The 26,974-nt window shown below is 40.9% G+C and overlaps 1 protein-coding gene across 2 annotated transcripts; it reads right to left on the bottom strand.

The window, feature by feature from the left end:
* Positions 1-1,317: 1,317 nt before the first annotated feature.
* Positions 1,318-25,751, bottom strand: Popdc1 (popeye domain cAMP effector 1). 2 transcript variants are annotated; one of them, XM_090338364.1, is made up of 7 exons: positions 25,521-25,751; positions 23,487-23,611; positions 19,166-19,353; positions 17,501-17,609; positions 14,797-14,964; positions 12,987-13,128; positions 1,318-1,747 (listed from the first exon to the last, which is right to left on the bottom strand). In XM_090338364.1, the coding sequence occupies exons 1-7, from the start codon at positions 25,744-25,746 to the stop codon at positions 1,623-1,625; spliced, it is 1,083 nt and encodes a 360-aa protein (XP_090194490.1). In that variant the 5' UTR covers positions 25,747-25,751; the 3' UTR covers positions 1,318-1,622. The 2 variants fall into 2 exon arrangements, with proteins under 2 accessions (XP_090194490.1, XP_090194491.1); XM_090338365.1 differs by having other exon boundaries at positions 12,987-13,125.
* Positions 25,752-26,974: the final 1,223 nt, after the last annotated feature.

The following is a 26,974-nucleotide window of genomic DNA, read 5'->3' as shown; positions in this document are numbered from 1 at the left end:
ACTCATGACAAGAGCTGCTTCACCAGCACATGCCTTCACTGGGGACTTTTTTCAGGCATTGCACATGTCAGGGGACTTGTTACAGCTGGTTCCAGGGGATGAAACAAAATAAACAAGATGGGGTTGAGCAGACTCGCCAGTCAGTGCCTCCTCAGTGCAGTGCCACAGCCACCAACCAGCCTGACAGAAGCCAAACTGCTTTCTCACTTCTCACCAGCCAAACACCACTGGGCCCTAAAACATGACCTGAGTACAAATCAGAAATCTGCCATCGAAGCCATCCAAGAAACATCTAGACTGAATCCCCACAGCACAGACTGTGGTAAAGTTTTCTTAATGGCTATGTCTACCTCCACAGCTCTGGCACTTAGTATGGGGCACACTGACATTATTATTATTATTATTGATAAGGTTTCACTGTGTAGCTGAGGCTGGCCTTGAACTCAAGATTTTCCTTCCTCTATCTCTCAAGTGCTGAGCTTACAAACTTACGCCATCACCCTTGGCTTATCACACTCTTCAGAGAGATATGTGCTTGTGAAGACCAAAGGATGATGTTGATCTTTAGCTAGCTCATCCAGTAGCACAGCCGTCAACTTCCAGCCCAGTTCTAAGCGTCCATGACTGAGCATGTGGGACAAGATGGCTCCAAATCACAAAGAAGTTGGGTTTAGCAAGGAAGAAGTTGGCACTAAGCTGAGAGACACTCCTATTTGTTATCATTCCTGCTTCAGGTTTCAGATTCATTGATAAAGGGTATGCCATCTGGATAATGCGAGTGCACTGAGAAGATGCTCGTTATCGACACATTGTCCATGAAAGTAAGGGGGCCTAGCGGAAGTGACCTTTTGACCTGGAAGTGAAAGAAAGCCAGTCAAAGAACACCATTCTCTACAATTCCCCCTTAAAAAGTTACCTGAACAAAGCACACGGTTGCTTGATTCTTCATGTTATTACTTTGAGCTCAATTTTCAGCTTACACTGTTTTGTTAAAAGGCCAAGTGGACAACTCAATTTAAATTGCCGTGTGAGAGAAAAAAAACAATTCTGTGAGAAAAAGGAGCCACACACTGGAGAAAAAAAAAAAAAAAGGAGAGGGATATGCATTGATAGAGCCCTAAGATTTAGTTAAAACAATAATATTCTGGGGGCCGGGAGTTTGGCCTAGTGGTTAAAGTGCTTGCCTAGCATGCATGAAGACCCGGGTTCGATTCCTCGGTACCACATACATAGAAAAAAGCCGGAAGTGGTGCTGAGGCTCAAGTGGTAGAGCTCTAGCCTTGAGAAAGTCCAAGGACAGTGCTCAGGCCCTGAGCTCAAGTCCAGGACTGGCCAAAAAAAAAAAAAACAAAAAAAAAAAACCAATAATATTCTGTCTCTAGAAAATACTGTGAGGATATAGATCTCAAAATAGAATGATTTTTAGTCAGAAGGCTCAATTACACTTATAAAGCTGTACACAGAAAAGGATGGGTGAAATAACCATCTATCTTTGACCTTCCTCGCATGCTTTAAATTCTGTTGGCCTGAATATACTTAAGTACAATAATCACGTCATGAAACAGCTGGTATTTCGCAGGATCTCTTCAGGGTAACTTCTGGCTTGGTAGCTTCAATTCTGATCAAGGCAAGTGATGAGCCTGAAGTGTATTCAGAGATACTGGTTCAAAGACCTCGTCGTCGTCTTCCACCCCTTCTTCGATGGGCTTCATCTTGGTAGAGCCTCGCGGATGTGGGGAGGACAAGGCTGTGAAAACACACGGAAAGGAAGACTGGTGAGCGCATCACATGCTGAATATTGGTGTGACATGGGAACTGTTCATCCCAACTAGAAACTAAACCTCTGGGCATGTAGGTTAGGCTCTAGAGAGTTGATCTGTCCATTTCCCCAAAGAAGCCAAATGGGAGCACTTAACCCTATCTTGAAGAACACCATGTAAAATACATTTCTTGCCACTTCCAGTCCAGCCATAGTCTGAACTAATGTGGGAGGGAGTTAGGGAGGGAAGGGGGGAGGCAGAGAGAGGGGGGGCACTCAGCCATCTGGGAGGGAAGCTACTGTGTAATGAACGTCGTGCTGGATGAAGAGCGAACTGCCTGGAAATCACAAGTTTATTAGACCTCTCAAGGGAGTGGTTCACATGACGACAAGTATCAACACCAGACCTTTCCACACTAGAATCCACCTGTGAGTGTGTCTGTTCCACCTGTACCTGTACCTGTCTGTATCCGTGCTGCCCAATCACAAAGCGAGTGGCACCAAGTTGACAAACTGGTGGAATATGAGGTGGATGGCAAGAGGACAATGAATAAAACCTGTAGTTAACTTGATGTGCTTGATAACAAGGAAGGGAGCATAAGGATTCTATGTGGGAAGCAGACTGGCTACAAGATGGTGGAAAACTGGCAAGCTCAGCTCTTATTTGCTGACAAGAGTCAGCAGCAGACCGCTGTCACCAGGGACGAGGAGCCAGGGCCACCTGAATGTCACAGGCAGCAGTTCTGGAGGAAGGGTGTCACCGTGGTGAGGATATCACCTTCCAATTCAGTTCATTTCCTGCTTAGGAATAAGAGAGACAGAGGTCGCATGCATACGAGCCAGGACCAGAGGCTCCAGGAACATTTCCAGGGCTCAGCTCTCTGCTCTGATGCTTCCTCGATGTGAGACTGTGGACAGCAACTTCTTTTGTGGACTCCATTTCCTTACCCATGAAGAAGGACTAGCCAATGTCTACCTACTAAGCTCATGCCTATAATCCTAGCTATTCAGAAGACTCAGCTATGAGAGTCCCAGTTCAAAGCCAGCTAGGGCAAGAAAGTCCATGAGAGTTTAATCTCCAATTGATCACAGAAAAAGCTGGAAGTAGAGGCGTGGCTCAAGTGGTAAGAGGGCTAGCCTTGGACAAAAGGAACTCAAGGACCTCTTTCTGAGTCCAAGCCCTGGGCTCAGAAAAGAAAGCAAAACAAAACCTATCTATCCACCTCAGTTGCTTATTATGATGATTAACTGACTTAATAGTTACACAGCTTTTAGGTCAGTCAGTGTTGGAATAATTACTTTGTAAATATCTGTAAGATTACACTGCAACATGAATATGGTTGGGGAAGAAGCTGTCAAAAATTCATCACAGTCTGTAGTGCTAGCTGATATAGGAAATAGAACTTGTGGTGATACAATACAAATCGGGGTTTGTGTTCTGTGTTGAGCTTTGTGTTCTGTGTTGAGCTGTCCTGAGTACTGTGAAATTGTCCTTAGTAGCCACAGCTTCCTTCACATTTCCAGTTATGATTGAGCCTCATAAAATATTAACTCAGGCTGAGTATCTGTGATCAGGCAAATCCCTTGAGACAAACAGGACGGCATGTCTAGGAGCATTAAGCCAAATCAATAATAAACAGCATTTTGTCATAACTGTGCAGTACACAGAACAGGAACACGCCCAGCCTATTTTAGTTAAGGATGGGGATAATGGATCTGCAGTTTTTACACCCATCTGTCAAACCAAGGGTGAAAGGTCATGATCGCACAAATGCCCTCTGACTTCAACTACCTTGCCTATCTGCATTTTTTTAAGAATGAAAAATAGACAACTTTCAGTTGTAAGTTCTATTATACTGGATAGTCAGGCAAAAAAGTGTTCCACTAGTCCATTTATTCAGTTCCCACAATATTGCCTGGGGGGGGCACACAGGTGTGTTTACCACATAAAAAAGTGTAAAAATCAGTACTCCTAGCCCATCAGGTAACAGCCAGGGCTCTGCCAAGGTAAGCTCCTTCCCCTTGTGGCTAAGTCCTGGCAAAGTCACTGCTCTCCAAATCCAACACAGCCTTTGCCTTGCTATTGCTTTGTTTCCATCCCTACTGAGCATACTCCCGTTTATTCCTCAAGGTGGGAATCCTCATGCATAATCTTCCATTATCTCAACTCTTCAGCACACTGGGGTTACAGTACTTGCACTTCTCCTCTACTGGAAACATGGTGTGAGCAGGGCCAAGTCTATCTTGCACTTCAGAACACACACACACAGCTACAACCTTTGTAATTACTTATAAATGCATGGTGACCAGAAAAGGCCCTTCCTGGGCTATGAGTTTGGCCTAGTGGTAGAGTGCTTGCCTAGCATGCACAAAGATCTAGGTTCAATTCCTTAGTACCACATACCCAGAAAAAGCTGGAAGTGGTAGAGCTCTAGCCTTGAGAAAGCCCAAGGACAGTACTTATGCCCTGAGTTCAAGCCCCGGGACTTTCAAAACAAACAAAAAAGTCCTTCCTTTGACCTCCACATGAGGAATGTGAGAAGTTGATATTGAGTGGGTGGAACACAAACACAACCATCACCTTTAATCCAGAACAGATCAACCACATGCAGAAGGGTAGAGCTCCACTGGCCTTCCTCTAGAGCAGGTGGATCTCGGGGATACCCAGAAGAAAGACTGTTATCAGTCTCTTCTGCATCATCTCTACCAGGCCAGGATTTGAAGCGTAGAAATAGTTTGTGAAGCTCTTCACTTCGGCACCATGCATGTGACCTCTGTCAGTGTCCGATGGGACGGGAGGGCATCAGGGAATAGGCTGCATGCTTTCCCTTACTGCTGTTAAAGGAAATGACTTCCATGTAACTGGCAGGTTAGATGTTGCTGCTTACTGAATGGTCACGAGCTCTCTCTCCTCCCAGGGAACATCAATAAGGAGATTTAATAGTACATTACCCTTGAAAGCCCTTTTAGCCAATCAGTGAAGAGTGAGCGAACAGCTACTGGGCTAGCTGCTAGGATCAATGTTGGGGGAAATAAAAATGGATCAGATTTGGTTTCTAACTCAATCTTACTCCTTGGGAATTCAAAATGTTGCCCAGAGCAATTCATTCTCACCACATCCATGCCAATATTTCTACTTCAGACTCAAAAGCTAAAGGACAACCAGAGAAACATGGTGTCATTCCTCACCAGGGAGCAAACTAGGCAGACAGAAACAAATATGGGAGGGAACAAGCCAGGTGGTCTTAACAGCCCAGCAATATTTAACTTTTGTACAAAAGACTGAGACTTGATTGACTCTCACTTCAGGCTTGTGGCTAAGGTGAAGTCTACAAGTTTCACAGGTCCCAGTGCTCACCACCACATTCCTCATTGCTCTTCCTCCACCATGGCGGCACAAAGCAGCAGATAAGGACAGGCCTGACGCCACGGCCATAAGCTACACAGCACATCCTAGCTCCCTGGTCCCTTGCTAGGCATCAAAGCCATAGTGAAGAGCATCTCCTGTCACAGTATCACACTGCCTCAGGATGGTGTTAACTGCCAGAAACAGGACAGGGTCACCTGTTTCAGGCTGGGAACCCAGAACTGTTGGAGTCAGCAGAGAAACTGGCTTTGAGGAGCACTGAGCTCACCTGACCCCTCCAACCCGCTGGATTTCTTCATTTCCAGAGGGAAATAATCAGAGCTCAGGACAGAGATTTCCTTGGGCCCTAATAAATTCAAAACCCATTTGGAGTCTAACCAAAACACAATGAAGGGCTATCATATTTTCAAGGGAATTATCTTATACTTCCCACATTGAGCATTAATTTATCCTTTCTGTAAGTATGCCTGGATCTTACTGAAAATAGCACTAGAAATTTACCCAAAAGGCTCACGTACCTAAAGCAGATGTGGAAAGCATAAGAGGAAGCAATAGAGCTTAACTTTAGTTAACTATACCCTCCAAGGACATTGCATGAGGTCATGGAGTCTATATAATACTTTGCCTTTCATTGACTCCAAGTTCTAGAGAAATTCTAAGTAATTCCATATCTATAACATTTCCAGCAACATGAGTTTTCTTTTATGAATACCACTTTGACATCTAGGAGACAAAACAGTCACTATATCTTATAATACATATTATTATCAGGAAGACATCATAATCATAATTTTCTGTTATGAGTTATAATCTCCTTGAACATGCTGGGTTCTGGCTACCAATGTGCACACATTGTTGAACTATATGAAATGGTCTCAGACTGAAATGTACTTGAGACTGATCAGGTGTGAAATTGTTAAGCAATTATGTCAAGAGTGACTACTGACTGGGAACTATGTCATTGTACACTAGTGTGTTTTTTTAAGTCATCAGGGAAAAGGATTTTCACATCCTTTTGTACTGACACAGTACATGGAGAAAGTATAGCCAGCAGACCAGTACTTGACTGGAACACGTCACATTCATAGTCTTCTTAGGGGAAGAGGTGGAACTGTAGCACTGCTACACTTCTAAGGACCAAAAAGAAACTTCTTAGACTCAAGAAACAGCCTTTGAATAAATATAGAAGACTGAGACTTAGGCAGTAAGATCCTTAAGACGAACGGCAATACCTCTGGTTGTGCGAATGCTAGGAATGACAGAATTGTCACAGAGGACTGGGATATGTCTGCATGGCCTCTCATCAGACCTGTGCAGATGTGGCTAATGCTGGCTCCTACAGAGGATGACACAAGTACCTCGGTGTCCTTTAGGGTCCTTGCTTGCTGTGCTAACTAGAGCGACAGCCCCAAGGAAACTAGGCTCAGGTGCCCTGCAGACCCTGAAACCTGGAGTTAAAGAGCCATACAAGATTTTTATATATGAACCAGAGGTCTATACCTCTGTGACTATTGGTCACCACTTAGATGTACAGAGGAAAAAGATGCTCTGAACTTATTACACTTGTTCTTGTTCATTCTAATTACCTGGGGCCTAAGTGCCTCTCCTAGGAAGTAAAAGTGAACAGATGCATTGGCTTTTCTTAAACCCAAAGTGAAGGTCATGCCTGCTTCAAGGGTGAGTAAGCTACAACCTAAGTTGCAAATGAGTAACAGGATGTGAAGTTTGTCACAGGACCACTCTTGGTGGTTTATCAAATACACCGAGAAAAATTGCAGTGCTTTTGTAATCTAGCTCATAGGAAGTTCTAAGATTTTCTCTATCTCTCGTTAACTTTAATGACATTTTCTTCTTTCCTTTCAAAGTGTTATTATTTTTATATATTTAACCATCTGGCCAAGTGCTTTAGTAAGTAATTAAAAACTTACAAGGGATTAGAATTTTAATTAGATTATACATTTTTTGATGAATGGGGCTGTGGAAGAATTTTAATAGCTTCTTTGCTAAAAGGAATTATCATTCCTGCCTTTGCCTAATTTGTAATTTTTTTTCTTTTTCTTTTTTAAAGATGAAACCCAGAGCTTTGTGCATGGTAGTAGTGTTCCACTACTGAACCACATCACCAGCTCTGTAAGATTTCCTTTTCTAATTTAAGACATCAACTTTAAAATGAACCAATCTTTCCTTCATTTCTTCTTTCCTTCCTTCCTTCTTTTAATATTATTTTACTGAAGACAGGATCTCACTGAGTAGCACTAGCTGGCTGCTTCCTTAATGCTGTAACTACAGGTATATGCCACCACACCCAGCTTGAATGGAAACTTTCCCAGCAAGAATTTTAAAGGATTGTTTTGGCCTCTGCACCTAGTTTTCCATCAAATGGAATGAGCACCAGCAATGAGGAACTCCAGTAAAGAATACAAAACTAAAGTATATGGTGAGGTTGGTATAAATAATTGCTTCCAGGAAGAAGTTGTTCTGTGGAACAATATATTGTTCTCAGATTGTTTTCTGTCGAGGTGCCTCACAGCCACCACATGTGAGCAGCTAAGGAACAGCAGAAGTCCTGCAGCGCTTCTTCTGTCTAGAAAGAGAAAGCTGTAGGGTTGAGGAAAGGTTAGTAAAACCAGGAGGAGACAAGAGGCCGGCTCCAAAAGGGCAGCTCTGACAACACACACGAACATGGCCAGGGCTGAGCTTGAACGTCCCTAAATCATGTCATGCTCACACCAACGTGGATCACTGCAGCAGAACAGGAAAACAAAATAAGGGCTTATGACACACTCCACACTGCTTTGTTTCAAGGCTAGTCAAGGGACTAACGTTAATGAATCTTCCTAAGCTTCACTTTACTCAGCTCCAAAATGGGGACCTTGTTTTTCTCTCTAGTCCTTTTGGTGGGTCTGAGAACAGCTCCAGGGCTCTTCTGCCACATGCTGGCTACAGGATCATACCTCCTTTCTACATTTCTGTACAATTTATGCAAAGCTTGCTTTTTAAAGTCTGTGGATGTCCACGGTGGAACAAAATACAAATTGCACTGAGCAGATTATTGCATTAAAAACAGATGAAAAACTACATATGTTGTACTGGCTTGTGTATCTTTCCAGGTAAATAAACACATAAGAGATCTAAGAAACTCTTTACATCAGATATGCTGCTAGTATTTGCAGATTAGAATACTAACACAAGCCAACTTAAACGTCTTTATACAAGTAGGTCATATGGAATTGTTCGGAGGATCTCCCTTACATTAAGCATACACAAATATACACAGAAACCTTTTTCTCAGCAAGAAATGTCTCTAAATATTTCATTTTATCTTTAATAACAATTATCAGGTAAATTTCATGAAATATAAGCATGGTTTGGACTACTAAACTCTTAACCAAGATGAATTTCAATTGACTACATTGTCGATGTTGTTTCATGTTTGGTGAAAAACAAAAACAAGCCCAAGCAGGTTGCTTCACCTCAATTAACTGATGTCCTGCAACCTTTAAGGAAACATAATTTGCTTTGCTGTTTCCATGACAATGCTTGCTAGGCTACGATTATTAATGATTACAACTGTCAAGTAAATCAATCTGTGTGTGTGTGTGTGTACATATGAGAGAGATACAGACAGAGACAGTGAGACAGATATCACATATAGGAGCTAAAACTGACAGGAAATAAACCATCCTATATGTGTGTGATGACATTAATCCTTCACAAGTCTTAGCCATCTTGTCCCTTCTCTTCCTAACTCACAATCACACGTGGAAAACATGAAACCAGGAAGCAAAGCAAGGGGAGAGGGAAGTGTTCTTTGGCGTCTGAGATATTAAATGACAGGACTGAATTTTCCTCTGGTGATTTCATTGCTTTTTTTTAGGTGACAGTTTGAAATGGAATACAGAGTGTGTGTGGCCCAGAGTGCAGGGATCTGCTGTGGATCTGGCACTGCGACATGTGTAGAAATAGAGCCAAGTATAAGAAGCGGGAGTAGCAGTCATTCCATTGAAGCAGTTCACTTCAAGTTTCCTTTCACCTTTCAATGAACTGCCTTTCTGTGTATCTGCATTTTTGCATCACATTATGATGTCATTTCCCATGCATTCTCTTCCACACTGTCTGTCCTCACCAGATTCCCTTTTACCCCCAGGGGATACCCGCAGGATTCCAGACCCCAGGATTCCATAGCCCCTTCCTGTGTTCACAGGCCAATCCCAGGGCAACAGCTTGGCAGCTTACCATGTGAAATTCCAAGCCCCATGCCATACCTGCTGTATCATATGAACTTAAGATTCCAGGTGATTCCCATGTACATTTAACAAGCAATATTCTACAGGACAAAACAATGAAAATAAAATGTAGAAACAACCCTCCCCACACACAGAGGGAGGAGAAACCCACATATTAAACCAGATTTTGGGAACATCTCTACTGTGTGCATGTGCACATGCTGCTGGAATAATAGCACCCTCCCTGACTAGCTCCCTGCGTTGTCAGGACCAAATCCAAAAATGGGTATGCAATGTATAAAGCACCAGTCAAATGTTATTTGACTCCTCCCCCTTTTTAAAACAGGAGCAATTCTGAACTGAGTCATAAAAGAACCCATCATTTCCCTGTTCCTAAAAGCCATGTCGCTGTTTTCCAGGAGGCAGGAGCAGCCTGACAATTTAGCAAAACAATAACTTTTCCAGGAGGCTGGCAATAGATCCTAATTACCCACATTCTTTTCTTGGTCCAGCCTATGGCATGTAGATTATCCCACCAGGACTCACAGTGACACTCCATCAGCCCTCTAATTCTCCCTATCCTGACTGCTTCCATTCTTACAATAGAAGGTTAAATAGGAGACAGACTTGAACTTGTCTCCCGTCTCCTTCTCAGTTGACTTGCAATAAATCAACCTGCAAATCTCTGTTACTGTCTCTGCCTGTCTGTGACTGTGTCTATCTCTCAAAAACCTGGCATAGTAATTTTGACTTTTGTGCCCAATGATATCAATCAAGTCTTTCAAACACGAGTTTTACAATCACAAAAGGATCCCTAGATCTGTATCCCAGCATCCACTGTTGTACAACTGAAACAAGAGAATAAGGAGCTCATATTCCCAGTTTCCTCATCTATAAAGTACAATAATGGTCACTGGAGTAGACTGGGTAACTATCCACTCATCTGCTCTCTCCCTAGCACTAGCCCCTTTGTGCAAGCAGGAGACTTAAACCATGTTCAAATGAACATCACAGTTATTTGTTGTTGTTGTTTTGGACATACCAGGGCTTAAACTCAGCATGCTTGCTAGGCAGGCACTCTACCACTTGAACCACTCCTCCATCCCCTTTATGAAGTGTTGAGTTTGAATCACCATCTCCTGATATCTGTCTCCCAAGGAGCTAGGATTACAGGCTTGAGCCACCATTCCCACGGTACACACAGTGGTAAGAATCTTGGAAAGAAGGTGCCACCACTGCCTTCCCTGTCTTCCAGGGTGCCAAAAGCCCTGAGGACAACTCCTTTGGTGAAGTTGTAGAGTGGGGAAGACATCACCGTGAAATAAAATGCAACAATTTCCAGTTTTCTGTGGGTGCTTCTTTTAAAATCCCCACTAGGTCTATAACACATTCCTATGTGTAGAGGTGGCTTTGAGCATTTACATCTGAAGGAAATAAAAATATGTCATTATGATATATTGACTATTCTGAGTTAAAGGCAGATCCAGAAACAGCAGGTGCAAGAAGATTACTCTGACCTGTTTCTTATAGACAGGAGATGAACTTCCCAGGTAAAAGCCTATTCTGGAACAAAAACAGCATTCTTAACAGAAACAAGAAGTTGAGACAGAAAACTCTGTGAAAACCTTATTTAAATAACTTTTATCTTTAAGTCTTCCTACATAGTTTACTTGCTTTTTTTCCAGCTTCCTATTTCTGTTTGACCTTAACTACTTCTTTGAGTCATTTCCTTACAACAGTTCCCCATGCTATTTGTAAAACATTAAATGTATATGCTTTTCTCCTACTTATCTGTCTTATGTTAATTTAATTCTCAGTCCCAACAGAAAGAAGACACTAAAAGGGAAAAGATGACATTTTCTTTTAACTGCAAAACAATTATATGATCTTATAAATTCTAACCTTTCATGATAGCACTACTTAGAATCTTTGATCCATTTATCCAAAGTGTACAAAATTATAACATCATTCACATAAATAAGACTGTTGAATGAGTGTTTGCACTTTTTAAAAAGTTGCTTTGAACTAAGTGCTCATAGCTCATGTCTGTAATCCTAACTCTCAAGAGGCTGAGATTAAGGGTTGTAGATCAAAGCCAGCCTTGGCAGAAAAGTGTGTGAGACTCCATCTCCAATTAGCAGGCAAAGTACCAGACTGAAGGCATGGCTCAAGTGATACATCACCAGTTGTGAGAGAGTACAAAGCTATGTTCAAGTGCTAGTATTAACACAAAAAAACAAGTTGCTCTGGTTTAGAATACAACTGCACAGGTGAAAACTTCTTATCTTTTACAATGGAAAAAAATGTGCCTTATTTAAGTATTACATGAATTTGTTCTCAGTTCTCATACTCTTATTTTTAAGCACTGAATTTTGAAAATAATTTTGTTTCTCTCATTTTACTAATTTCTAACATCTGTGTAATTAGTGTTACCTAAAATGGCTCAAATTGGTCTGTAGGAGTCTTAGAATATGTATATAAATGAGATAGGTCCCAGGGGGATTGGATGAGTCTCCTTACCAGGAATATACCATTACCCAGTCACACTGAGAAAATCAACCAGAAGTAAAACCTACATCAGCTGTCCACTTACCACTTTTTGCCTCCCCCCCCCGCCGTGTGTGTGTGTGTGTGTGTGTGTGTGTGTGTGTGTGTGTATGTTAGTCCTGGGGCTTGGATGCAGAGCCTGGGTGCCATCCCTGAACTTTCATGCTCAGTCCTAACATTCTATCACTTAAGTCATAGCTCCACTTCCAGCTTTGGGGTGGTTAATTGAAGATAAGTCTTGGACTTTTCTGCCAAGCTGGTTTCCAAACATGATCCTCAGATCTTAGCCACCTGAACAGGCACCTGGCTTGCCTATCATTTTTAACAGATTGCTAGGCCTAGGCTTTCATTTCAATTAGAATCAGTACCACATTGCCAAAGCCACACTAAAGTACACAGACTCTTTTATGTTACTTCAGTGAACCAGTATGTAAGCAAAGTAGATGACAAAATAAGTGAACAATTCCTGGGACAGAAATAAGAGTTCTAAAAGGGGGAAAAAAACAACATGAGCGGCAGGGGGTGGGGGAAAAGGGAAATGAGGACCATGACATGAGAAAGGGTATAAATGTATGTGAACTATCTGGTGAATATAATGTAACCCTTCTATTAATTACAATAAAAATATATTTTAAAAAAGAAATAAGAGTTCTTTTTTTTTTTTAAGAAATAAGAGTTCTAAAGCTGGGTTTCAACTGATATTAAATCTAAGGGGAGGGGCCGGGAGTTTGGCCTGGTGGTAGAATGCCTACCTACCATGATCAAAGACCAGGATTCGATTCCTCAGTACCATATACATAGAAAAAGCCAGAAGTGGTGCTGTGGCTCAAGTAGTAGGGTTCTAGTCTTGAGAAAGCCCAAGGACAGTGCTCAAGCCCTGAGCTCAAGCCCAGGACTGGCAAAAAAAAAAAAAAATCCAAGGGGAAAAAGTAAAAGTTAAGGAAAAAAAAAAAGTGATTGTTTTCAATGCACCTTTAAGTTGCCAAATGGTGCAGTTAGTTTTCTGATCCCTTTGCCTCCTGTCTCTGGCAGTGTCACCTGTCGGCATGCAGAAAGAGTGGAGAAGGAGCACATTGGGGAGACTTACGGAGCGAGGACACGCTGGAGGAGCCCCGCAGGAACTGCTGCAGGCCGTCCTCACCATCACTGGAGCTGGCCATGCTGTTCCTCATCTCTAGCATGGAGATCTGTGCGCACAGGCTGAGCTGGTGCTCCAACTTCTTAGCCTTCTACAAAACAGAGTTGGGTTTTTTAAAAAGGCGATGTACAAAGGGGATTACAGTTACCTAAGTCAGGTAACGAGCATGTTTCTTTTTTTTTCATATATTTTTTATTGTAATTAATAGAAGGGTTACATTCTATCACCAGATAGAAGGTGCATTACTTCACACATATTGCTACCCTTTCTCGTGCATGTTTCTTTTTGAACAGTGTCACCACTTTCCCTCATTTTTTCCCTGTTTCAAAACAAAGTTTTAAGACTTCTGAGTCGCAAATCATATATTCCCTGAAAGGATGATTTCAAAGGAATCATGTTTTTTTTGTGAAACAAGAGCGACAGAGAGAAACAGAGAGATAGAGGGGTGGGGGAGGTTTAGGCCTGTAATCTTAACTCCTTATGATGTTGGTATCAGAAGATCACGGTTCAAAGCCAGCCAGCTCAAAGGCAGGAAAGTTTGAGACACTCTTTTTTTTTTTTTTTTTTTTGCCAGTCCTGGGCTTGAGCTCAGGGCCTGAGCACTGTCCTTGGATTTTTCTCAAGGCTAGAACTCTACCACTTGAGCCTCAGACCACTTCTGGCTTTTTCTAAGTATGTGGTACCAAGGAATTGAACCCAGGTCTTCGTGCATGCTAGGCAAGCACTCTACCACTAGGCCAAACTCCTGGCCCAGAATAGATTGTTTTTAACTATTAAATAACTTTTTTTTCAGTGCTGTGATAGAACCCATGGTAGGCAAGGGCTCTACCACTGAGCTACATATATCTCCAGCCTTAACTTAATTTGATGACCAGCCTAGACAAGATGACTTATGAGACACATTCATACTTAGTGTGCCTACAGAACAGTTACCTAACACATAAACATTTGTTTTTGTTCTCAGCTGTAATCACTTCAACTTCTTCTCATCAAGTGTGGGGTATTGAGATCAAAATGCAAGCTACTGGAAGTGGCACTGTGGCTCAAGTGCTAGAGCTCTAGCCTTTGCTGAAGAGCTCAAAGACAATGTCCAGGCCCAGAGTTCAAGACTCACGACCAAGGGGAAAAAAACGCCAGGTGCTGCTGGCTCATGCCTGTAATCCCAGCTTCTCAGGAGGCTAAGATCTGAGCATTGCAGTTCAAGGCCAGCCCAGGCAGAGAAGTCCGTGAGACTCTTATCTAGCTGTGAGCTGAAAAGTTCAGGGATAGTGCCCAGGTCCAGAGTTCAAGCCTCATGACTGACCAAAAAAAGCAAGCTACTTAGGATCTAGGCAGCTGTCAAAGTCCACCTAGGTCTACCAGCTATGGGTTTTTGGAAGAGGTCTGAAAGACAAGGCTACCATGCCAACTTTCTGTTGGTGGATGTTCGTCTGTCAGCCTTTCTTCTGTCTGCAGCTTCCCACTGCCCTGTGCCCTGTGTCATGCTCTCAGGGAAATTACATAGACTCTTAAAGGAGACAGCTCCTTATCCCCCAAAATGCCGACTCCCTCTCTGCTACTCCCAAAATATGGGAACTATGACAATTCTAAAATATTACCATTTTTCAATGAACGATATGGTGAGGAATCTCTCCATTTTAACTATCCCCTTTGCATTTAACATATCACAACTTAATGAAATTTCAGAGAAACATATTAGGGAAAGAAAAATACACCTCACTTTATATATTATTTTTTTTTAATTCAGAAAAGTACATACCTTTTCATTCAATGTAGGATCATTCAATGAGTAAAGTTTATTTGTAATGTCTTTTCCTATAAGATACCTAAATATTTCGTACAGGAAAGGTTCTGATTCCAGAAAGTAGGTTAATCTTTCTCTTGACCAGCATAAGTATCTGCAGTTATCATCGGCAACAATGGTGACCTGTCAGAGAAGCAAACATGTGAAGAGGAGTGTGGAGAGGAAAGTGCATCTACACAGATGACATAGGACTGGAGTCATTTGGGGAGGATTTAGCCAATGTTATCAGGACCATATCAAACTGGTTAAGCACCAATGAGCTCAAGCTTCTGTACCGACATATAAAACTATGTGTAAACTGGACCGAAATATGGTATAAGCAGACTTTTGGTAAACTACCAAAACAATTGCAAGCATCTATGGAGAATGAACTTCAGGTTTTATTTCAGGATCCGTGTCCTCTGCTCTGTCAGTATGTCTGTTATCACCGTAATGACTCTATTTACCTGAACAACACTCAAGATATAGGAGCAGGATCTACTTTCCGTTTCTTTCCTCCTTTTATAAAATCACAATTCATAGCACCCTGATCAGAGAATGAATTCAGAGAAATCAAAGCCAAAGGGTGTAGCTACTTGTCAGAATGCTGCCTAACCAGCTAGAGTTAGGGAAGGTTGATATTAGCAGTGGGTGATATTGTGTCCATGAGAATTTTAAGTGCTCTTTACGATGGGCCTAAGGGAGTAAATGCGGACTTGGGAGAACCAGACACTTTTCACTTGAGAAGAGACCCAATACATAGTATTCTTTCTCAGATGCACAGCAGCTGTATTTTACTCTTAACTAACTGCCTGCAGATACTATAAACAGTGAGAGCACATCCTCCCCCGAAGGGAGTATGGTACCTCAAGTTTGGTTGTAGACCAAAAATCTTCACTTTAGTTAGTGGGAACAACTCTCAATGACTAAAATGGAGTCCCTGGTCCCTAAGAAGGAAGAGGGCATAGATACTGGTAGAAGAGTTTTGGATAATTTAATTATAAATAAAATAAAATTTGAAGTCCTATGGAGAAGGTAGAATATGTTTGTATGCCTGGCCTCTCAGGTATGATTTGTTTCTGATAACAAAGCTTTAGTTTCTATCCAATCTAAATCCTTGTCTGCTCTGGATAATATGAGACTGAGCTATAGGAAGCTACCTGCTATTATATACAAAGAAATAAACAGGACAGGCAACTATTGGCTTGGGAAGAAGATAGGAGGAGAAAAGAAAGAAGCAGCCCTCCCCCAGTCTATAGATGGCAGTGATTAAAGACATTGTTATAATTAGAACCCAATTCTCAGGTCATAGCTGACCTCTGGTGACAGCAAAGCCCAAAAAGCAAGCATTCGCTTTCTCATTCTGCATATGAAACATAGCCATCACAGGAATAGTATTGCGCATAGGCAGTGACCTTTTGTGAGACCCTCTAGTAAATGTAGCATCTAATATTAACAAGCTGCATGATTCAGGCCTAACTGGGCAGATAGGATAAGCCTGGGGCAAAGGTGGAAATCCTTGTAAATAAACTATACATCTCTGAATTTTCCCTTTCATCTTGACGCTGGCATCTAAAGTTGCGTAGCAAAAATATATAAAAATAAGCTGGGTGCTGGTGGTTCCCACCTGTAATCCTAGTTACTCAGGAGTCCGAGGAGACTCTTACGTGCAATTAGCCACCAAAATGCCAAAGTGGAACAGTTGTTCAAGTGGTAGAGCACTAGACGTGCCTGAAAAGCTCAGGGAAGTGTACAGGCTCTGAGTTCAAGTGCAGGACTGGCAAGTCTTTTTTCCTCAGGTAGTAGATTCTACTCCCATTCTATTTCCTGCCTAAACATTTGGACCTTCTCACTCTGCTTATCCAGAGGCCAAGAAAAGGAAATTCTTGCCCATACCTGCAGTTACTTTCCCTCCAATAAGTTCAGTAGAGGGAGAGGAGAAGAGTTGCACTTACAAAAAGAATCAGTGCAAAGTGTCTTCAGATGGAGAAAACTTGATTTCTTTTCTATTTTTTCTTTTCTTTTCATTTCATCCTGGGGCTTGATCTCAGGGCCTGGGCACTGTCCTTAGACAATTCTTGCTCAAGGCTAGCACTCTGCCACTTAAGCCACAGTGCCACTTCTGACTTTTTCTGTGTATGTGGTACTGAGGAATTGAACCCAGGGTTTTGTGCATGCTAGGTAAGCATTCTACCACTAGGCCAAACTCCCAGTCCTATTAAACATTTTCATTCCTTATAAAATGGAAGTGACTGGATCTTTTCCCAAAATGATTAGCAAAATAAATTCTCTAGGGTAAAGCCAGTATTCTGTCTTTCCTTAATAAATAGTGTTTTAGAGACACTGATCATCTACAAATGACATTTTCCTTTTTGTTCATAATGAAAACTTGAGATGTTTTCTATGGAGAAAATTATAGAAATTCAAATAAGCAAAAAGAAAATAACAAAGCAAGCACCTTGAAATAACAACGTTAATAGCATGGCTAAATCCTAAATCTTCCTTTGTGTATGTATGTGTGTATATATATATATAGTGTTAAATGTTAAAATAGGATTATTTGATGTATATAATATGTTAGCTTCTTTTTCCAATAAATCAAAATCACTTTTCTGTTAATATTCATCAGATTTCAAATAAGAGTAGTTATACTCTCCTTAAAAACCATGCCAAAACATACCTGGAATTTTTCACCTTTGTGCATCTGGGTTGATCTAAACTCAGGAGAATCAATAAAGGCACAGGGGTAAATGTTATGCAGAAAATGTCCTCGATAGGAGACCTTCATTCTGATAACACAAAGCAATGCTTAATAAGCATATGTGTAATACACATTACAATCTTTAAAATCACCCCAATTGTATGTGATTTTATTTTGTAGTGGAACATTCTAATGGCAGAGTACTGGTGGCTCATGCTTATAATTATCTTTAGAAGGCTAGATAGGATTGTGGTTCCAGGATATCCTGGGTAGAAAAGTTCACAAGACTCCATATCAGTAGAAATATGCTAGGTGTGGTAGCATACATCTATCATCCTTGCTATGGTGGGAAGAGAAATAGAAGGGTTTGGGTCCAGGCACACACCAGGCAGGAAATAAGACCATGTTCTCAAAAATAACCAGTGCACGAAAGAGCAAGAGGAGTGGTTCTGTGGTAAAGTGCTTGCTTAAGAAGTAGTAGGCCTTGAGTTCAAACATCATTACAGTCAAAACAAAAATTACAGATAATGAACAGGACTTAATTAAGAGCACTTCCTAAGTATTTATAGCAAAACATAATTTAAGTAAAAAGAAATTGTATCTATTATTGAATTAGCACAGAGCCCTCAAATGGCTCTAATTGCTCTTATAGCTGGAGTGACATGACAATTTGTTACACCAGGAGACTTAAGAGCTATTAATAAAATGATGTTTGAAGCTTAGCAGCTACTTAGGAGGCTGAGGCTGAAGAAACACTTGAGTCTAAAAGTTCAGGACCAACCTGAGCAATACAATGAGGCCTCATCTCAAATGACAACAAGGAAACACATAAAATAATGTCTGTCCACATTACACCCTGGCTTTCTCTGGAGAATATTCATATTCCTAGAAGTGATATGTTTTTGATATTCAAGAAATAAGCAAATTACCTCTGTGTCATACATAAGCTTCTTGATACTTAATGCCAAATTTAATCCTGCTTCAATTTGGGCTCGTGAACTTCAAATAAGAAGTAAAAAATGACTTGCACAAAGGGGCAATACCCAATTGCTTTTTCATATGTATATCAAATAATATACATACTGAAATGACCTCCAACGAGATGGAAACAAAGGACTTTTTCTTAATTGTTTTTCCTTTTCCTTATGACTTTGTATTCTTTACCTTATGTGTGGTGGATTCACATACCTACCTATGGGACGGTGGAGGAGAGCACAGAATCAGGGGTAAAAGTGTGAAAAAGTACAGCTTATCTTAGATCACACTTCTTTCTATTGACCACGAAGCCACTGTTGAGGTTACAACCTGCACTTTCTCCCCTGAGAATTTTCTATAACAATGAAAGTGGGCTATGCAATTTGTGAGTGGAGATGGGAGGGAGGGAATGGGAGAGAATGAGGGAAGAGATGACATTATGTGAAAGGAAATATACTTATCATCTGATTTACATAAAGGCAACCCCGTTGTATATCACCTCTAAAACAACAATAACAGCTTAGAAAAAAATTAAAAAATAAAAAGTCACTGGGATTTGAAAGACAAAGTAAAAAAAATGATTAAAATATTGACAATTGAATTCTACTCATTTCCTTTCCAGAGGCCATAAGGATAATGAAAGCAAACTAGGAGCTTGGCTTTCCATACTTTCCCTTCAGCAGGATACTCAGACGGTCATCCACGGAGGTTTTATCCTCTGCGGCATATGTCTGGCCCTTTTTCAAAGTTTGGATCATACAAAACTGCCCTGTTAATCTTCTGAACAAATCTGGAGGTACTCGGAGTGGTTCAAACAGTCTCCGGTAGATACCACTGAGTTCCTTTTCAATCTTGACCTGAAAGGCAGGAACATGGGGGACTGTTAGAGCCTGTGTGTGTGTGCATACGTGTGCGCACACACACACACACACATACACTTCTGTGGCCTAAATTTGGTCATGAGAATAAACAAATCTGTAATACATACTATCAACCTTCTGAATTTGGATCCATGGAATGTTACACAGGGAAGAAGCAGTGGTATATGTTTCTACTTTTGCTGAAAAGGTCACCAGCCGCTCACCTTGGAAAGCATAAAGAAGAACGAGCACTACAGATCTCACTTCTTTCTACTGACCATAAAGCCACTGTTGAGGTTTTAGGTCTTGTTACAACCTGCACCTTCTCCCCCTGAGAACCTTCTGTGAACAACAAATTGTAGTACTTCTAAATATTACAGCAAGGAAAAGAACCACACAATGCAAGAATCAATGTGAAAATAAGTTTACAAAAATAATGCATTTTATCTCTGTGTAATTATCATTTAATTTACCACTAAGGACAATGCTGCAGTCATGTCATCACATTTAAGTATTATCAAGTAAAGTTAAGGAAAATAAAATGGTCTAAGAGTTAACTCAGGTCCATCCTAAGTCAAAATAAACTCTTCAAGCCAAGCACTGATGTCTCACACCTGTAATCCTGGGAAGAAAAGTCTGTAAAACCCTTATCTCCAACTTACCATCAAAAAGGTGAAAGTAGAGGTGTGACTTGAGTGGTAGTGTGCCAGCCTTGAGTGCAAACGCCAAAGAGGGCATGGGGCCCTGAGCTTATCTCAGTAGCAGTGTGCCCGTGCACACATGCATGCACGCATGCACACACACACACACACACACACACACACACACACTCATAAAACCTGAGTAAATAAGGCTGGCTACTGAAAGAACAGACAAGCAAATGAGCTTAATCACCTTTGTTGCAATATTCCCCAGGCCCATCTGGACCCCGCATTATCTCTGGAAATCACACTAATTGGGTGGCTGGCACATTGTGCTGCACTGTGAATGACCTCTGTCTCCATGAATGCTCTGACAGACACACTACAAAACCTACAGACCCACATCACAAGAGCCACTCCCAGCAACACCCTTCTAGCATCTGTTTGTCCTGATGCTTCCCTTTGATGATTATCCAGCATGGGTTCTTCGTCTGAGAAGACACAAAAGCCCAGATAACTAAACACTCTACCTATTCAATGTGTAAGGCCAAACAGCAGTTTAAGAATGGCTGTCCTCATTATTATACTCATCTACTCCCCCAATTCCAGAGCTCCAGTAACTTAAGAGTAAATGCTAACATTTAAAATAATTTATTCATGAATATGTCCTACTTCCACCAGGTACATTTTCCAAAGTAGCACAGTAAGGAACCTAAGATCTAAAAAGCCTAGTAACATACATACACATTCTGTTACATCCTTTGAGCTTCTGTTCTAGACCCAATATCATCATGAAGCAGGCTTAATTCTTCCCCACTTCGGAGCATCTGTTCATCAAAAGATTTTCTCAGTTTCTGTGTGTGCCAATTATTAACAGGAATGGATGTGATGACAATAATTGTTCTAGTTTATATATTTTTGTCCACATTTATTTGCTGCCTTATCCCCCACAAAAGAATTCACTTCCCCCTACCCATATTGCTCTCCACATTTGTGGGTCTGCTGTGACCTTATCTGGCCAATGAAACAGGAGCAGTGACTTTTCCTTTCTGAGGAGATGTTTTAAGAGACATTGGAGGTTCTCTGCTTTAACAGATTGCTGTTTCTTCTCCTGTACTGCCCATGGCATCCTTGAGACACAGGGTTGCGGGTTAGAATGAGTAGAACTGGGCACCTGGTTACCAGGGCTGCTTTCAACTCCAGTAAAGTAGATATTTTTGCACCGAATGGCCCATGAATTGACCTCGGTTATGTGTTCTACATCTTCTGCTATGATTCAACCCAGGGTAACTCCCGGAGCAAGGCTATCTCCACCTTCTGGTCCTGAGTTCCCGCCAATGTCAAGTAGGGGTACTGCTGGTGCTGAGGAGGTGCTGAGAATGTTCTGTAGTCTACAGCTGTATTTGCTATCATAGAGAAGGCTAGGACCAATGGAGACATGGAGCCAAGATGGTCGTATCTCATGTTTGTGATGGGTATGAGCCTTGTATGGCAACTCCCTCTACTTCATCAGCAATGCCCTTATACTAACACCTGCTCAGCCTCTCCAGCCAAGCTCATAGATGACAACGTTGGCATCATGGAGGGACTCACGATCACAGCCCAGACCATACCCAGAAGACTGTGGATGGCCCCTCCAGCAATATGCAAGATGACTGTGGGCTTGCTCAGAACATCATCCTTGCACCCACTGGGGCTGTCAAAGTTGGGACAAAGTCATCTTGAAGCTGAATGGAAGGCTCACTGCCATGGCCTTCTGTGTGCTCATTCCTTATATGTTGGTGGCAGTGTCTCTGACCCATAGCCTAGAAAAAGCTACTGAATATGATATTAAGAAGGTGGAAAGTAGGTATTGGGAATACTACTCTAAAGAGAATCCTAGGCTACATCAAGAACCAGGTTGTCTTCTACAGCTTTAACAGCAATATCCACTCTTTCACCTTTGATCCTGGGACTGACATTGGGCTCCGCGCCACTCTGCCAAGCTCAATTCTTGGTATGATGACAAAATTGGTCTCCAAAGGAATAAGAGCCCTAGGACCACTCACCCCAATAAGAACTCAAGAGGATGAGAGAGGCTTTGGTCCTGAGAGAGTCTCTTCATCTATTCAGCCCCTCCACATGCCAAGAATCTCCTTTCCTCATAGTTCCCATCTCAGACTCCATGAAGAAAGGGAGAGTGTTACATTCTATGGTGGTACTACCACCAATAAAGTTCACTGCATCTAGCCAAAAAGGAAAGAAAAATGGACACGAAGAGCTGATCTTTCTTTTCTTGTATATCTCCTTCTGCCATGAGACTGCTTAGTCCAAAGCAGATCTGCTGCTCAATAAAATAATAGCATAGCATCACAGATGGTGTACAGCGTCCAGGATCAACAAATAAGGTGAGGGAGGGAAAGAAATTACGTATCATTGGGATTTTCAGGTTACTACTCAGAGAAGGCAAATTCGGTAAAGCAACATAGACAGTAACTTTAAGTTATACCCTAATGACATGTCTATTTCATCTGTATTAACCAAGCTGGCATCGCCTGTGAAATTATTTGATAGGTTTTTACATACAGGTATGCCCTTGAACCTAAGACTTGTATAAGCACTGTATCTTTTACATGGCTGAATATCAGTACTTAGAAAAGGCAGTAAACTACACATCTAGGATTCTCCTACTGGAGGATCACAATAGCTCAAAATCTATGTACATATGGTCATACAGGATGAGACTAAACGAAATGAACTCCACTATATGGAAACAAGAGGTTTATCTTTGTGATTGTTGTTCTTAATGTACTATGTGAATTTCTGTCTGTCTGTCTGTGACAGTCACTCATGTAGCTTCCGTCTCACTTCCCCTTCACTATGACGTCCAGGATGGCCTCAAACCAGAGATCCTCCTACCTCACTTCCTAAGTGCTGGGATTACAAATATGTGCCACCTTGTCCAGGCCTATTCTACTTTTGTTCTTGGTCTGAACAATAACAACAAAAATACAGCCAGGCAGATCAGATCTGAAAATAAAAAGTTAGTCGTGTTTTGGTAACTACCCACCATAAATGGTGATTTCCTGAGGTGTATATTTTGGGCCAGGAAAAGTACATAAGAAAAAGTACATCAGAAATACAATAAGAAAATACCATGAACTATTGCAAATCAATGAGTTTGTAATTTTATTCTAGGCAGAAATAGTTCTAAGTGATATTTGAGTACTGACAAAGAAATCATCAAGGAATATGACTTTAAAAAAGAATATTATTCATAATTGTTTATGTTCTAATGATTTCAACTGTTCAAAAATCATTTTTAGAACAAATTTCAGAGATAGCAAATGTTTGACCATCAGACATGCATCAACAGAAGGTTTAATCTCCAGAGAAGTTATATTAATGAACTAAAAAGATGCTAGATGATGATTCTCAAGTCAGAACAAAGTACTTTAAAAAGCTTTTATATTTGAAATCATTTCCTTATTAAATAATTTTAGTAATTACCGGTCTTTTCTTGTACAAAAGATAAGAAAGATGCAAAATGTTGATCCCCAGGAACACGGAATTCCAGATCACTATATCCAAGGCACATCGGTAGAGCGTAGCCCAAACGATGTAAAGGATACAACCTGGTCAAAAACAAAGTTAACACATCACATATTTCAAACACCTTCGAACATATTTTCTGGTGATAAAGCTACCACATTTTAGGAATATCTAAGATCAGGGGCTCACAGATTTTTCCCTCCAGGATTAGCTGTGAACTGTGACATTCAGATCTGAGTCTCCTGAGTAGCTGGGCTGATAGGCACATTAGGTTTCATTTTGTGGCTCACGCCTATCATCCCACCTACTCAGGATTCCCAGATCTGAGTTTCACGGTTCAGAACTAATCCTGGCAGGAAAATCTGTGAGCCCCTGATCCCTAGACAGCAAAAAACCAAAGCAGAAACGAAACAAAAAGAATGGAACTAGAGATGGAGGTATGGCTCGAGTAGCAGAGTATCAGTCATAAGCTAAAAGCAAGATTAAGCCCCGGTGCTAATACAAATGAACAAATTCATTAATAAAAGTAAATTTAGCCTCCTGAAATTTCCATTCATGTTTTTTTTCTTACAAATTCTCTTACGTGAGATATCCTGCTCCTTTTGTTTAATTTTATGTATGAAAGTAACTAGATACTGGTAATTGAAGGTGAAATTATTACTAAGCTGCAAATATATTGCTACAGATGTACACATAAGCTAATTATTTTTAAAAACTTTATCTGGAGCCTCTGAGTAAAGCTCAGACTTTTAACTGGCTAAGCCTCATCTTCTTCATTAAGAGGCTAAAGTACTAGACTAGAGGAGCTCTGTGGTCCAAACTCCCATCTTGAAATGCATATGCTTGGCTCACACATGAAGAATCCTGCTCATCTTCCAAAGGCTGGCTGCACTGTCACTGCCTCAGTGGGACCTTGCTTCTCCTACCTTCCTGCTGAATTTACTACCTTATCTGTCCCTCTGTGCACTGACTGAATGCACGCCTGCTTCGCAGCATCCATACCCCAGGGTAGCACTGCCCATCTGTTCTGACACAATGGAGACTGTCTTTCTCAATCTTGGGCACATTATAGGTGTCAAAGATACACCAGGATAAATGGATAATCAGGGAACTAATCCTATACAGGGGATAATCTGTCAAGTACCACAGGCTAAAATACATTAATTGTTTTATTGTTTTGAGATGAATCAAAATTAATCTACCTAGTCAAGGTTACTAGGGACAAATATATGCATATGTGGGTATGATGTATATTTGTTCCCAATGTTGCTTTTCAGGCCACAGAAAAATGTCTTTTCAAATAATAATGGATGAGACTTAATAGTACTTACTGTGCCAGGTAGATTTTAAAGCCTGTATCTATATTTGTAGCTATCTACTCACCGATGTATAAATGAGTAAGCTGGTTTTATTTGACTCATGAGGATACTGTGGTGGTAGAAAAGTGAAAAGACTTACCCAAGTTACATTGTTAGTAAGTAACAGAACCAGAATTAGATTCACTAATCTGATTCTAAAGTTGATACTCTTATTCACAAGTTAATTTTCTGATACCTAGAAAATCTATACAATGTATGAAAGCCTACCTAGCTTCATTCTAAATAGAAAAGGGAGAGATATGGTTTTGGAAGGCCTGTGTTCCAAGTTACTTGATACACTGCTAATGTATAGTAAAATTTGACATTTATTTTCTTTTTTGCCAGTCCTGGGGCTTGAACTCAGGGCCTGAGCACTGTCCTCAGGCTTTCTCAAGACTAATGCTCTACACTTGAGCCACAGCACTACTTCTGGCTTTTTCTGTTTGTACTGAGGAGTTGAAGCCAGGGCTTTGTGCATGTTAGATAAGTGCTTTACCACTAGACCAAACTCCCAGCCCCATTTTAAATTTCTTGGTACCTATAAACCAGGTATGAAACCCTAGGAAGCCTTCCCAATGCAAAGCCTATCAGATGCAAAATTTCAAAAAGTTACATAAACCTCCAGATGTCTTACCTATAGTTAACATTCCTCTAAGAAGTATCATGTGAAGGTGAAGAGTAGTTGGAATAACCAAACCAATTGCAAAACAAATGTTCGCTACATGAAAAACCAGATGATGTATTTCTCTCCAGTTTTCACATGTTGTCTCATTGGAAGGCACCGGGGTGATACTTTCTATGGCAGATGTAAAGCCTATCACAGTTGATTCTGCCAGCAGGCTAGACTCTGTATAATTCATGTTGAAAGCTCCTGTAAAACCATCAATCAAAAGGACAATCATAAAAATGGTAATGGTATCTTTTCACTCTTCTGACAGGTATAGTGCCAAAAGTATTTGTACAAATCGAATGTCAGAAAGTAGGCTTCTCTGTTGTTTATGAACTAATGTTTTCAAATCATAGCTCTGAAGCTATTTTTTTTTGTTGGTCATGGGGCTTGACCTCTGGGCCTGGGCGCTGTCCCTGAGCTCTTCAGCTCAAGGCTACCACCCTACCCCTGGAGCCACAGCCCCACTTAAATCCTAGCTCTGTAATGTATTAATATACCCATTTCCTAATCTGTCAAGTGATGACAACACCTCATTAGCTTTATGATTTACAGAAATAAAATACACAGAACACTTCACCTTATGTACAATTATTTTCTGATATACACATGTATATCAGATGTGCCTGGGTTCATATTATATATATATATATATATATATATATGGATATAGATCTATATATTCATGCTTATGAGGAACAAATGAGAAGGGAAATTAACTAGCCTAAAAGACAATCACCAATATTCACAAATTATAACTATTATGAAGTTATTTACATAGCTTTCTTTATATTCATGCTGGTGATAAAACATAAGAAAAGTGGAAGAAAAAAACAGATTTTGGAAAACTTTAAGAGTGAACACCCTCATTTGAATTCAGCTGATAATTTCTGCAGGACAGAGGATGGTATTAACTGCCTTCTGTAACCATAAGCTAATACCAATTCACCTAGCATTCCGTAAGTTAGTAACAACCATCATTTCTGTGGCACTTTAGGCAGCTCCCATCCTCTCTCGTATTTGTCCAACTATCTTACATCCTCTAGGAGGCAGGATGACATCTGTTGTCCATCGACTTCCAAGGCCTAATATCTGTAAGCCTGAAGTCAGGGACCAAGACGTTTTGGAAAGATACATAAACATGACCCTTTCAGCAATCATTTTTTAGTCGTGAAGAAAGAAGAGTGCTCAGCCTTCCTGAGTCCTCCGTCTACACCACAAGCCACCAGGGAGCCACATAAGCTAAAGAATGTCTCTGCCATTCCTAGGTCTGTTTTGTTGTTATTGTTTGTTTCTGGAACAGAGGCAGCTACACAAGATGGTCAAGTTTTAGGGGTCCACAACTAAGGGTCCACAGATTTATACAGCAAACTATTCAACATATATACTTCCTTACAAACACGGTTGCATCTGTATGGTCT

The sequence above is a fragment of the Megascapheus bottae genome, chromosome 8 (genome assembly GCF_031878675.1).
Source record: "Megascapheus bottae isolate mThoBot1 chromosome 8, mThoBot2.hap1, whole genome shotgun sequence".
Classification (NCBI taxonomy): domain Eukaryota; kingdom Metazoa; phylum Chordata; class Mammalia; order Rodentia; family Geomyidae; genus Megascapheus; species Megascapheus bottae.
Note: the sequence above shows the minus strand (reverse complement) of the source record. Positions and strands in the feature narration are given on the sequence as shown.